The sequence below is a fragment of the Accipiter gentilis genome, chromosome 8 (assembly GCF_929443795.1).
Source record: "Accipiter gentilis chromosome 8, bAccGen1.1, whole genome shotgun sequence".
Taxonomy (NCBI): domain Eukaryota; kingdom Metazoa; phylum Chordata; class Aves; order Accipitriformes; family Accipitridae; genus Astur; species Astur gentilis.
In genome coordinates this window covers 23715638-23730458 of record NC_064887.1, presented here as the reverse complement: position 1 = coordinate 23730458, position 14821 = coordinate 23715638, and the positions used below count along the sequence as shown (strand labels likewise).

Genomic DNA, 14821 nt, shown 5'->3' with positions numbered 1-14821 from the left:
AATAGCAGTGGCGCTACCTATACTGTATAGCCTGGCTAGCACTTACACACAATGCTGTTTCACAACACCCATTTCTATCATAGGCAATAAAGGGCAGAACTGGATTTTACATAAAGATAAGATGTATTAAATGACTTCAGTTTAGGTGTCAAAGTTCAAAAGTCATCTTGTTATTATGTATGTCAATATTTCGCAATGCAGAATTTATTTTTTGTATCTATTTTTATATGTTTATACACACACATAAAAAATAAACCAATAAATTTATTTTTATTAAAATTAAAAGCCTACCTTTCTGTTTTCTCCCACAGCCATCGCACCCCAGGTGGCAAATAGATCAACAGAAGTCGAATTATTTACCAGTTGCTTTCTGGGGAGCTATAAAGAATTGCAGGATGTTGTTCTCAGAAAGGAAGTTATTAATGATGGTTTAAGAAAGCTGTTTAAATAAAAACCAATTATGGATTCATTGGTCAATCATTAAGCTTTGTTACAGTGAATGCAAGACAGTTGAGTCTCTGAAAAGGGGTCACATATCTTGAAATAAAGTTAGCGTAATAGTAATGGAATACTTGAGATTAATTTAAGACTTTCTTATTTCATTTATGCTTAGTGTATTACTTTCCCTCTGTGCTTCTCCCCAGATATTCAGCCTGCAGTCTAGTAAACACGTTTCTGGCTGCATTCAAAATACTCACGTGTTGTTTGGTCTGTCCATCACCAGTTTCTTACTGCTTCCCAAATTTAGTTCATTCTTTGCTATTTTAGCCAGATACAAACACTGGATGAAGGATGCCATGTTAGTTTTTAAGTAATTTTAAAATAAGAACAGAAGTAATTTGGTAAGACTGAACCATTTGCACTGCAATGGCTCCCAAACAGAGAGAGCAAAAGAAACAGTGTCTACAAACTCAGTAGAAGTTCCAGATTTGTTGTAGTATTGCACCTTTGCTCCACAGTATGATCATTACCAGCTAGTGTTTAGTTTTAAAATTTTTTCAAGAGTAGTATAGTGAACAAGTGATAAGCCCTCAAGAGTGAAAAGTCCTCCTTCCTATTATTATTTGTTCAGATGAAAATCACAGAAGAGGATCTATGGATTAGGACGTATGCCAGACTATATCAGAAACTTTGTTCCTCTACAGGAGACATTCCAATTGGAGTCTATAGGACAGAATCCCAAAAGCTTACAACATCCGAGGTATGTCAGTTTACTATACTTTAGGGGGGGTTGATTACACAGTATACAATGTTCGTTGGTCCTCATAAGAATGGGAGCCATAATTCCAATAACCCACTGAAGGTGTCCCTCTGCTGACATATACTATATGGTCACATTAACTCAGGGCTCATATTTAGCCCCAGACTACAGGAATACCCAGAGCCAGTCTACATACTGACTTCTATTCCTGTGCTGGCCTACAGAGAACTGACTGATTGTAAACAAGGGACAGCTCAGGCGCAGACAGAACAGGCTAGGATAGTTTGCTCTAGTCTGAACTTGCATGTGGGACCAATGGCAGTATCCATAACAAGCTGTATGACCAGGTTCTGTATCAGGTGTGACAAGAATGTCAACACTATATCTCAAAGCAGGTGGCATTTCAGTATGCACATGAATTTCTAACTAGAAATGAGCAACAAGAGTGTTATTGAAAGTATTGTGGGCTTTCTCTAAATTTAGCTGCCAAACAGTGGTAATTTTTTTGTAGAGTTATGTATGACATATAAATGTATACATTTCTCCCTATATATAATGACAAAAATACTTTTTCCTATTTAACATACTTTTTTGTTTGTGCAGCTTTCATTTTTGTCATGTATATGCCATTTGTTTATGTGACCATAAATACTGCCATGTCATTAAACCATGGCTCAAATGCAGCTCTAAAATGCAAAATGAACAACTTCCTCCTTTCTTCCGAAATACTCAGTTTACTGATTTCCAAGACAGCCAATTTGCATTTTCTCTTCCACATTTCAGAAAAATGTTATAAAACTTTAAGCCATGCAATGCTTAAATGCAAGATTTATCTTGAAGGAAGTACAAACATTCAGTTAAAGTTAATTTAAAAATAAGGGTTACAAAAAGCTATGCAAGATTCCACCAAGTTCACTAGTGTCTCTCTTTGTGGACCACCAATATCTCCACAGGTGGCTTTTACAGCTTAGCCAGTGGATTGTGCCACTGCAATAATGTCAGCTGATCTTTTAAAATATAGCAGCTTTAATATAAGCCATCAAAATCTTGGAGAAGAATAGAGGCAGCATCACTGCTAATATGAAAAAAAGCATGTCATAGCTTTCAACAAAACAGAGGACGTACCAGCTTTTAAGAATTCATTAAATAAGGATAAGCTAGATAAAATTCATGGCAATGCTTTATTCTCACATTCACAGCTGGCTATTTAACTTCAGATCCAAAAAACAGAATCGAGGACAGTTGAACTGTGAGCATGCAACATATTGTGAAGAGTGCATTCTAGTGGCCTATTTTTTTCCTTTCTGCATTTTCACATGCTTTCAAACATACAGGCTGACTGGCAAACAGCATCTGTACAGGGGAAGGGTAACTATAAGAGTAACACTCCTCTACCTGAATTTTTTGTTTTGGCAGGAGGACGGGGGATAAGCATACACACTCATAAGTCTTCTGAGGCAAGCTTAACTGATAAATTAAAGATCTTTCAAATGTTTTTCTGAAAACAAGGTTTAGGACCATCAGTCACTTAACTCTAAACTTAAAATTTTACCATCACATTGGGAACCTTTGGAGCCTGTATACATGCAGCTACTCAAGTGCTTGAATACTTGATCAGACCAGGCCCAGATTTAGTTTAAGATAGTGATTATCTTTTACAAAGAAGCATTTTCTTAAAACATTCGGATACTGAAACCAGACACTGTCCAATAGACAAGAAGAGTTCTACTGTTACTTCCTACCAGCTTTCACAGTTAATCTCATGAAGAGTTTCAGTTAAATCAAGTAGAGGAAAAAGGGGAGACCAGCGCAGCAGAGGGCAGGGAAACCTCCTTAAGTTTTCAAATTGTCAGGTACTGGACTAATGTGGAAGTGTGGCACTATCTTTAAGTTAAGTGAAAGCATTTATTTGTCTTTTTAAAAGGCTCAGGGCTCTGAATGCAGACCCCCAGTGGTATTTTCACACTTAAATACTTTAGCAGTTTCTTGTTCAGTGGTTGAGCATTTGTGAAACCCTTCCCCTTCTAGAAAGGGGCAAGGGAATCTTCCCTAACCTAGCTCTTCTCCAGAATACAAAAGAGCAACATCTAGCTGTGCTTCTGTGGTCTTTATGGATAGATACCTACAAACGCAGAGATGCTGAAAGCTGTAATTTTTCTGCAAAGTGTTTCTTTTGAAGTTACAGGATTTTTTTACTAATTTCACTAATAAAATAATATTAGCATGGGCTATCATTTTAGCATTTCAATATATTAAGCCAAAACCAACTTTAAAATATTGTTGGATGAGATCTTCAGATGGAGGTTAGAGAAATGTAAATTGCTTTTTTTCTCAGTAATTGTTTGAAGGTTTTTAACTCAGAGAACCTCCAATGTGTATATCAATTTGAGTTTAAACAGAGATCTGAAACTTTATTTGTATTGCACACACCTGATAGCTGTCAGTTAATGGTTAACTTGAGGCACAAGAACAAAATATGCCAATATTAATATTTCTATATGTATGATTTCTCCTTTGACAGCTCCTTTTTGTACTATGCAAATCGGAAGCCTTCACTTCACTCTGACAGATAAATATAATGCCTTTAAAAAGAAAGTTTTCAGTGATCTAGTTACTAAATAACAAGCAAATCTAGCCTGACTCTCAATGATCTGCACCTATGACTCAAGCCATTTCCATTTCATTAAAAAAAACCACCCACCCACAGATACGAAGTCTTCCTTACTACCTGTGTAGCTGATTTTCTGTGGTTCCTGTTAAACAGTCCATGTTTGTCTCTTTAGATTCACTTCTGTTTAAATTGTCTTTTGTTTTCTTTTTCATCCTTCCTTTGTCAGTCACGAGAAATGGCTTCACAAGTAAGTATTTGCTTATTGTCTGCCTGTTTATGGGTGTCGTGGTTTAACCCCGTAGGCAGTAAGCACCACACAGCTGCTCGCTCATTCCCCCCCATGGCGGGATAGGGGAGAGAACTGGAAGAGTAAAAGTGAGACAACTTGTGAGTTGAGATAAAGACAGTTTAATAGGTAAAGCAAAAGCCATGCATGCAAGCAAAGAAAACAAGGAATTCATTCACCACTTCCCATCGGCAGGCAGGTGTTCAGCCATCTCCAGGAAAGCAGGGCTCCATCATGCATACTTGGGAAGATAAATGCCATAACTCCTCAAGTGCCCTCATTCCTTCATCTTCCTCCAGCTTTGATTGCTGAACACAGCACCATATGGTCTGGACTATCCCTTTGGCCAGCTGGGGTCAGCTGTCCCAGCTGCGTCCCCTCCCAGCTTCTTGTGCCCCCCCAGCCTCCTCGCTGGTGGAGTGGGGTGAGAAGCAGAAAAGACCTTGACTCTGTGTAAACACTGATCAAGCAATAACTGAAACATCCATGTATTATCAACACTGTTTTCAGCACAAATCCAAAACATAGCTCCATACTAGCTACTATGAAGAAATTTAACTCTATCCCAGCCAAAAAGAGTACACTGGGTTAAACCCTGGGAGTAAAATCCTTATAGGAAATGGAACTATGCAATAGATCATCCTTGAGTAAATAAAGCTGAAAGCAACATTGTTCTGGACACAAACATCTTATTAAAAATCTAAAAGCTGACAGACTGGGACTTTCAAAAAAGCCCGGTAGAATTTAGTCCCTGTTGGGCCTGTCCCTATTGAATTCTGAAGATAACAGATCATCTTTACAGTTTGGTGAAAGCCTTGATCCTAAATACCTTAAATGCTAATGGACAAAAATCCCCAAGTTTATCATAAAATGAATATGTGGCTGTACTTAACAATGGTTCAGACAGCTGTTGGAGCAGAAAAGCATTCCTAGAACCCTAGATGCAATTAAGGGCTATGGATATACAGACAGTAAATTTACTTTAACATAAAACTTGTAGTTAGATAAAAATAAGGCATTGCATAAGAACAGCATAGATGAATCTGAATATTAAAACTGTTTCATATTTTACATGCTTAGCTCGCAGGGAGCAGCAAGGCAAGGGAACAAAGATCCAAGAAACTAATTGATGTTTGGTATTGTAGTGCTGTTACCACCATGCTCACAGCCACCCTAACCATCTCAAATATCTCAAGAAACTAGTGTGTTCATGACTACACTCCTGTTCCTGCCACATGTTGGCCAACCTAAGCTAGTGTTTAAATAAAGATGTGAAACATCCTATTAGAGCGCCTTGCTCAAGAGGAAAAACCCCTGTGGGTCACAGATGTCCAGCAGCACAAGTGAGCCATCACACCCATTTGGGCACACAGTCTGATACTTGAGATAGGAACCTGCCTTTAAAAACAAAAAAAAAAGAAAAAAACAACACCCCCCCCAAAGAAAACACAAACAAAAAAAGAAAACACAAACAACAAAAGAAAACAAAAAAAAGAAAACACAAACCAAAAAAACCCCAAAAAACAACAACCCCCCCCAACCATGAAAGTTAAAAAAAAAAAAAAAAAAAAAAAAAGAAAAGGTTTAAAGGCAAATGTTTCTTCACTTAATGTGTGACATACAGATTTTTCCCCAGTAGAAGTAGCAGTGATTATGTAAAGACTTAACATGCAACTTGGTATTTTCCAGAGATTTCACCATGTTTCTATTTTAAGGAAACTCAAAAAAAAAATATATATACTTCATAAAACATAAGATAATCAATTACTACTCTATGGTGACACCATATCATCAATTATGCTTCTCATACAGCAGGTTTACAAGCTTTGCAAAAAGGAAATTAAATGAAAAGAAATTGAAGCAACCAAATCTCAAAATAAATTAATAGTAGTTATGAAAGTATTTTTAAAGAAAGTTTGAGACTGATTAAAACAGAGAGGGACACAGAATTACTCTGCACTGGGCTTTTATCTTCTATGTATTAAACAGCTGCCACCGGCAGGCAGACTTTTGTCCTGCCTTTGAAAGAGAGTGTGAGTTTCTTTGGCTTTGCTTTGTCTTTAAACAGTTTAATTTTTTTCCTCCTGCATACAGTGAAGGGTCATTCTGCACACCTATCTCAACAGGCACCGTAAAAGCTGAAGGGACCTAAGCAAGTATTTACCTTTATCATCTTCATTTAGAGTTTCAACTCACCTATCCCAGTGTTTGAAAAGTTCAAGCTAAGGATTTACAGATTCACAGAATCAGAAGACTTGTTCTTTTACTTGGCGTCTCCCAATTAATCTCTGGCTCAAAAAATGTGATTTACCCTCATGTAATAATTAGGATGATTGGTCTCTGCCCTTTCCAACACTACTGCCAGCAAGTCCAGATGGCCGTTTTATCAAGAGTTGGACAAGGAAAGCTACCAATGCAGGCAGGAAGAAAGGCAAAACAAGACCATTCTTTATATGCAGTTTGTGTCAGATTTGTTCACACCAAATAGACCCTTCCTATCCATAAGTAGCACCTTATCATATGGACTGTACTTTGCCTACCTTAATCCTTACTGTAAAATACATGCAAACCCAAAATGTCAATTTAAAATAACACACAAGAAGAACAAAATCAAATAGCATTCCTGTACACAGGGATTCAGGTGTCTCTTTTATGCCCTACCCAAAATAACATCAGCTAAGTCAGTAACAACCCTTCAAAAATCACATAATTTTCAAAAAAAACCCCAACCCCTTTCTATTGCAGACTAACCTGAAGAGCCTCAATAAATCAGTGGGTCTTTGCATAAGGCTTATTGCAAGATCCTAGTCTAGAATATTAAAAATGTGATTTTACTTGAAGTGCTGCAACATAAGCATATTTAGTGCTCTTTTTAATTATTGATTTTCGTTGTTTTGGGTTTTGTTTGGTTGTGAGTTTTTTTGTTTGTTTGATTGGTTGGGGTTTGGATTTGGTTTTTTTATTTTTTTTTAACACAGATAAAAGCTATTCTGTGCAAAAGGAAAAAAAAAATCAGTATCTTTCTCACACTGTCAAACTTACTCATACTAAATACTATTTTATGGACTCCTGAAACCTTACAGATTCCGTGTGGGACAGGGTGGCGAGTCTCTTAAAGAAAGGTTATATTCAACACTGATGAGGTCAACAGAATTTTGCTTTCAGATTTTCTATTAATGGGAAAGGGCCTTTAGAACTTCAGTAGTTCTTCAGTTAAATTTGCTTTATGGACTGATCACTTCCAGCATATTTTGAACTCTTTCTGTTCTTGGGGATTCATACAAACTGAGCCAGCTCCATTTTAAGTCATCTTTGGTTTATACTTCATTTATTTATTTTAAATACTCAACACACTGAAATCAGTCACCAGTAACTTGATAATATGACTGCACTGATACCAGCGAGGGCTTCACTATTTCAATGTCAATAAAAGACATGTTTCAAAGATCACAACAATAACTCAGGATTATAAGGAAGTAGTTCTGACACTAGAAGCTAAAAGTATTAGTTAAATGTAAAATAGACATTAAAACAATTTTTAAGTTCTCTTTTGAAATGTTTCCTCTTCTATTCCCTATGATCTTTTTGTATGTTAGAACTGCACATGTAGCCCGTCCACTTGAGTTATTTCAGTACTGCTGTATGTGTATACTATTGGTCATAGTTAGGTGGCATGAAGAAGAGATAGCGACAGAGAGCCAGATTTTGGCTCTTAAGTCTGGGGGTGTTTGTTATGATATGAGTGAAGAAGCAACATCACTATGCTTTAAAGTAGGAACGAATTACCTCATTTGCAAGAGGTGCCCTGAATCACACTGAAGGCTACAGCATGCAGACACAGAGGCATTCCAGGTATTATGTGCTGGAAAGTCAAAAATGCCGAGGAATTTGAGACACACATAACAGGCCCAGTCCACCTGTGGTCTTAAAAAAGTACTTAAAACAATGCAGCCAAAGTTGAACTATTACTTAATGAATCCACAACATACATCTAAAAAGCAGTTACAGAACATGAATTTCTGAAAATAGGCAGACTTTGAAGATAGCGGAGAAGTTATTCATAACAGATTTGTAGATTCAGGAAAGGCAGTATCAGAAGGCTAGAGTTATTTCTCTCAGAATCAAAATAGAATCAGGCACTAAATAAAGCTTAACTGCTTTTGCCCTTGAGAAATGCATTTATAACAAATGAGCTTTTTACATAAAAATTAAAAGTCTAGTAAAAGTTGCCCAATTCAGGAACACTTGCTAAGTACAAACAGCTGAATCCCCTCAGCTCCACTGCAGCCAAAATACATGTTCAACTACACTGTTGAAAAGAGAACACCTTACTCTGCTTCCATTTTTTTAAAGCCCTTAATCTCTCTTGTCATTTTCCTTTCAAGTCTCAAATCTCTATCAGTGTGGAAGAATGGGAAGACATGAAAGACACCAAAGAACAGATTAGTTATCGTAGTAGTCATCGTAACTCAACATCTAGTGATCAGTCTGATCATCCCTTGTTACGACGAAAAAGCATGCAGTGGGCCCGACGGCTGAGCAGAAGAGTACCAAGACACTCTGGTAAAACAACTGAGAAGATAAACCAGCAGCGAATGAACCTTTACAGGAGGTCAGAAAGGCAGGAGCTTGCTGAACTTGTGAAAAACAGAATGAAGCATCTGGGCCTTTCTCCAGCAGGATATGGTATGATTACTATAATACTTTAATAAAAACATCAGTATTATGCAAGATGAACTTATTTTAAGAACTGAGGGTGCCATAAACAAAATAATTAAGTTTATGATAATGGTTTTGGTTTGTTGGTTTGGGGATTTGTTTTGTTTTTTTACTGAGAGAAACTTGCTAGAGTGTTTTTAATCAGTTCTATTATCACCCATTCCTATTTTCAGATGGAAAGCTTAGAAGGCAGCATGTCAGTCAGATTTGTATTTAACACATATATGTTTATGCAGAATGTATAAACATTCCCCGGTCACTAAACAGCTGTACTCTATTTCCACAAACTTGTTGAAACATAGATGAAGACAGAACTGTTGTGAAGTTCACTCATATGTCAAGGTGGGGAGTTGTTTATATGAAGGATATTGCATTTTCCCCACAATTTTTAGAATTAATGCCAAAGTGTCACATTAAAGTAATTTTTATGAAACATGTTTCACTAGGTCTTTAGAAGCCATTTTTATCCATCACGTCCTTCTCCAGCAAGGCTGATGATGGGTTCCTTTTTTGTTTGGGATTTTTTGGGGTGGTTTTTTGGTTTTGTTTTGGGTTTTTCTGTTGGTTGATAGGGGTTTTTTTAAAGCTATTGACAAGGGCTCTGTAATACTCTTTTTAATATATGCATCACAGCTGCCTGAGGTGCCTTTCTACAGCCTTGGTTCTGTAGCATGTTGTGTGGAAACCCCCAGAACTATGGCTTCTAGTTTTCCTAGAAATACCAAGAATTTCTAGATCCCAACGTATTTGACTGCATAGTAGGTCCAGTCTGGAGTTTAGTACTTTCTGCTTCAGAAGCACCAACACTGGGGTTCCTGTACTCAATTTTCATTTGAAGAATCCAAAATGTACTGTTTCACAAACGTGTTACTCTTCATTTTTCAACACAATTATTTTTAAATTTGACTTATCCCTAAAATATCCATTAACTGAAGGTAAATGTGGTATTTCCTGCAGAATGGATATTTTTATTTATCCATTTTAAGTACACATGTTCTTAATGCAGAGTCAAAACTTCTTTTGAGACCAATAGCAATGTACTACCCAACAGTAGTTCTTGTTGTTGCTATTGATATAAAATCAACTTAATTGTGAGAGAAGGCTACTGCAGAATACATGGTTATATTTTTGCTCAATCTTTACAAATTAGATATGTAAATACAAGCTCTTTATCCCATATTTCAGGTGGATAATTACTACTCCTGCTTTCTTTGTGGATACTATATGACTCTCTGCAGGAAGATTCATGACTAAATATTTTCCAGGAGTAACACAGGCCACAATAACATTTGATCAACCACAAAGAAGTTTTGTAAATTTAATTCATATTTATACTAGTAACAAGAAAACTTTGTTGTGTTCCTGCTTTTAAAATCCTAGTTAAAAGCCAACAGTAAATGTTAATTTCATTATTTAAATTTAGAAAGATTATATACCATCTGCAGAACAGTGAAATCTTGATAGGTAAATGCTTCACCTAATTACAGTTATCTGCCCTGATTCTGATTTGTAAATTTTCATGATCGCTTCCCTATTTTCTTATAGATGCACCTCATTATAAAGAAGGCTTCTACTTTTACAACCCCAGGAACACCCACATTCTGAAAAATACGCCAAAAAAAACACAAACCAGTTTTACATATGCAGTCAGCTGCAAAACTGGGTTGTCACATTCCCATTGCCATCTCTCCACACTCCCTCCCATTCAGAAAGAAATTCCTGAAGCCTTTCACCCCTCTTCAGAGCTAGCTCACTCCCTACTCATTCCACCACATATTAAACATGGAATAGAAACTTTGAAATCTCCCTTTTCCTTCAAACTAGCAGGAATCAAACATGCCAATTAGCTCCCTACAGCAGTCAAACATACTCCTTGGCACTCTCTCTCTGCATGTTTAGGGAATAATGAAAAAAAAACCCAAACCAGGAAACAAAAATCAGAGCTGCTTATGTATCTCCATGTATGGGGATGATGTCTAAATCCAATTTCACATCTTCAGTGTCCATTTTACATTGATAACCTAATAACCCCCAAGACCTCCAAATTAAAATTCAGTTAAGTGTGAATTCATTTAAGCCAACTGAGACACAACACAGTTTTGACTGTGTAATCCTCTAGCAGAGGTGTGATGTTAGTACGGTGGTACAGGTGCTTGTATAACTAATTACAATACTTTGCATCAGTTTCACTTTATAGAAGTAAGCTTTATTGTATAACACCATTTTAGCTGTATAATTGTGTCTATACTAAGAGTCTGTGTGAGCTTATCTAATTGTTTTTTAGACAGAAGTACTTACGGTGGTGCAAATACATGATACAAGCATGTAGAAAAATGACACATACTAGAAAATACACAATATAGTGATTTTCAACCTACAGACAGTATATCAAGAATACTTAATTAACAAAAGATTTAGGAATTGCATTGAAACTAGAATGGGGCTGTTGTCTTTCAAATAATTTTCCCTAAAATGCTAAAGAGAGCAATTAACACAGAAGCAATGCCTCTCCTTTTTAGTCCTATCAAAGTAAACCTAGTCTCACTGCAGCACCACAGGAAGCATACCAAGAGAGAGCTATACAGAAGATACTGCAATGACAGCTACAAAAGTGTAACGAGGTTCAACTAGGCAAAAACCTTAAAAAAGGATTTTTTTGTCAGCCTTCAATTGCAACATACTATTAGAAGAATAGTTAAAAATGCAAGACAGAAATACCAATTTCCATTTATACAGCATTCATATTTCAACCCATTGGCACAGGTGATAAAAGGAAAATGCTTACTATATAAATATGAAAAGGGAAAAAAGGTTTATATTGACCAAATCTGGAAGAGGATGAGAATGCCATACACTTGCATGTAACCTTGCTTATCACTTGAACTTAATGCCAACTGAGGATGGAAGTCCCTACTTCTCACATACTAACATAAGCCACGTGACAGATTGGTAAATTACACTAAAATTGGGTTGCATTCAGAACTGCTATGACTGAAAAAATGCAAAAGAATACTTATAGAGCTTTCAGAAAGAAAGCGGTATTTTGAGAGCTGATAACTCAAAAGATGTTATGTCAGATAGTTCCAATTCAAGTACAGTTGAAAAGAAGTTGCTAAACATTTGAAATCACTTTGACACCTGACACTTTTTGACAGCTCTATGAACCAAAGATGATCTTTTATCAAATTAGTTTGTCAGAAAACATACTTTTCACGACTTGTTTGTAAATATAATTAATTTGGTATGGGGTTTTTTTTGTCCTCTAGATGAAATGAATGATCATCAGAACACCCTTTCTTACATCCTGATCAATCCTTCTCCAGATACAAGATTAGAGCTGAATGATATAGTGTAAGTTAAAGCACACAAAAAAAATATTTGCAAGACCTGCAAAATTTCTTGTTTGTACTTCCTGCATGAATTTATTTTATTATCTTTCTGCTGGAAAAAACCTCCAAACTTTCCCATGCACCTGGAAAAAATAAAGGTTAATATGGAGACTTCTGTTTAAATAGACACCTAATTATACATATATTTAAAACACACATATAAATATGTAATACATATGTTAGTGATGCTCTTACTTCCGTATTCTCTCATCCTCCTCTTACTCTGTGTATTTAAAAAATAATCCAACCAAGTCTGCTGGGTAGCTTCATAGAATTAATATTCTCATTAAATTCTTGCTTATATTTTAGCTACCCAGTCTTAACAGAAAGATCAACCCTTCAAAATCAGTGTTTTCAAATGGGATTTTATTACATGGATTCAAAGATCGTTAAAGCAAACAGCAGTCTTCCCCTGAACATCATGTGATATTCATGCTTAAGATAATTCAAATACAAATGGCAGGACCTTAATACAGGAAGTTTTTTCACTTGCATATCAGGAATTTTGCAGACTACATAAAAAAAAAAAAAAGAGAGAGAAGCAAACACAAATTTGAACTGTCTAGAAAGTTTTTTATGTCAAGAATTTTAGATAATTACCTGGCATTGTCTCATACTGAAGTCTGATGTGATTGCTGTGTTCAGGTCCTGAGCTGTTTCTGTCTCTAGCCTCTCCTGCCTCTGCCTTGCTATACTAACATGCCCCATCTGCTCCATGGGAAAGAAACCACATAGCCCAGTTGTGCAAGCTCCTCCACATCAGTGCTGACCCACCTCACTGCTTGCTCACAAGGAGGAAAATTGCTTGAAGTATTAGCCCTCCTGATACTAAACCAAAATCATCATAGTGCTTTGTAGCACTGTAGTATATGAAAAACACAGCATAATATTATCTGTATCAAACAGCAAAGACAATTATCATAAAATTTGTTGAAATTATTTGGAGTACTAATTTCATTGTTGTGGAACTCCACAGTATGATGTGTACTAATATTTTACCTGTAAATTCACATGCTGTTACCTAGTCTATCTTGGTGGACTAGCTATCCTGCATTCCAGTTTTCTTTCTTTGCAAAAACAAAGGTACTTGAGAATCCAATATTGCATAATTTTGCAGTGGTACTGAATTTGTAGTGTGTTAGCTACACGTATTTAGCCTGTAAATGCACATACTGTTATCTAGCTTGATACATGTTCATTTCCTGATGGTTAATGAGTGGGCCTGTGTCTCAGCATAAACTTCAGATTTTTTATTTATTTTTTTTTTTAAAAAAACAAACCTGACACAAGGAACATGATCCTTGTATCTGGATAACAGTTAGTGCTTCAATAACCCAGATCATTACTCTATCTGTTTATAGTTCTATTGACTAAGCAGCCAGTCCACCCTCATGCAATGGACGATTGTTAGTGGAAAGGCAAGGAAGAAGAGGTTGTCCTCTTTCTACAGTTGTCTTCATCACAAATCCCAGAGCGGGCAAAAAGCTTTTTCTATTTGCCCTTCCTGCTGATGAGCTGGAAGGCTAATCTTACTAAATTTTAATTCTCCCGTTCTCAATATATTTTGCAGACTTCCTCCAGCTGATTACTCTTTCATCACACTTCTTATGCAGCACTTCTATGCCAATGTGGCTTATTTTTATCCAAACCATGTATTTATGAGCATATCTATGACAGAAGCAAAAACATGTATTCACATGTAGTCCTATAGATACAACCTTCATTCTCTGGTTTCTGATGCTTATAGAACTTTAAGTCTTTTGCATTCACTATGATCCTATTACATTTGTAATTTATTGTGGGTATATTAGATAAAATACAACCCTGAACCAGCATATGAGGAAATTTTTACTGCTTTGGGTGCAACCTATCTCTAAAAGCTGAGTTCGCAGCTGATGGTTGCTCAACAAGCTCTTGTTAGTCTTTGCATTAACTTTGCAAGCTAATGTTTAGTATCTTGACCTGATGGAGCTTAAAGGACAATGATCTCACTGTCTGTATTGAACAATTAAAACAAAAGCACTTACATTTCAAGTAATATGTTCAGACTTTGCCTTAGTAACTCCGTATTTCATCTAGCCTATTTGCCTTAAGAAGCAGGTACTGAATAGCAGCATTTTCATTCTATAGCCATGAGATTTTTGTACCAAAACATTTAAAATTTTGACTCTCAGCAGAGCATGATGTTCTTTTTCTGTAATGATTTATCACTATAAAAGTCTTTGTTCATTTTTACTTAAGGAATGCTGTGATCTACTTACTGCAGAATTATTTTTGATGTAGAATTTGTCAATTATGTATTTCAGGTACAAGTCTTTTGTTTAGTTTACTCTAAAAAAAAAATAAAATAGAGAAACACCTGAATTTTCCCCCCAAATCTAAAAAAACTATTTAAAAAAAAAATCAAGCAAGAAAAGTAAGATTTTGTGTGTGTGTGTGTGTGTGTGTTTAACCATGCTTCATTTGGATTTGATGAACAGAAGAGACTCTTCCACTACTCATTGGTTTCATTGGCTGGATGAGCAAAACAAATAGGTTGTTCTGGAGTAAACGTAAGTAACAGATGTTATAAATAGAGGGTAATAAGTCTGACTTTAAACAAATAGATACCATGA

General features: G+C 36.1%; 1 protein-coding gene across 8 annotated transcripts in view; it reads left to right on the top strand.

Moving 5' to 3' along the window:
• KCNT2 (potassium sodium-activated channel subfamily T member 2) overlaps positions 1–14821 on the top strand; it is a 160271-nt gene that overhangs the window by 134805 nt on the left and 10645 nt on the right. For 6 of the 8 annotated variants that reach the window (XR_007506969.1, XR_007506970.1, XM_049807706.1 and 3 more), the window contains 4 exons: positions 1073–1201; positions 4039–4059; positions 8484–8784; positions 12084–12168. Coding sequence is in view for 6 of the 8 variants with exons in the window: in XM_049807706.1 (XP_049663663.1) it covers positions 1073–1201; positions 4039–4059; positions 8484–8784; positions 12084–12168 (536 nt within the window). In the remaining 2 variants the exon portion in view is untranslated. The remainder of the gene's footprint in view (positions 1–1072; positions 1202–4038; positions 4060–8483; positions 8785–12083; positions 12169–14821) is intronic. The other 2 variants (XM_049807705.1, XM_049807710.1) reach the window with 1 other exon arrangement.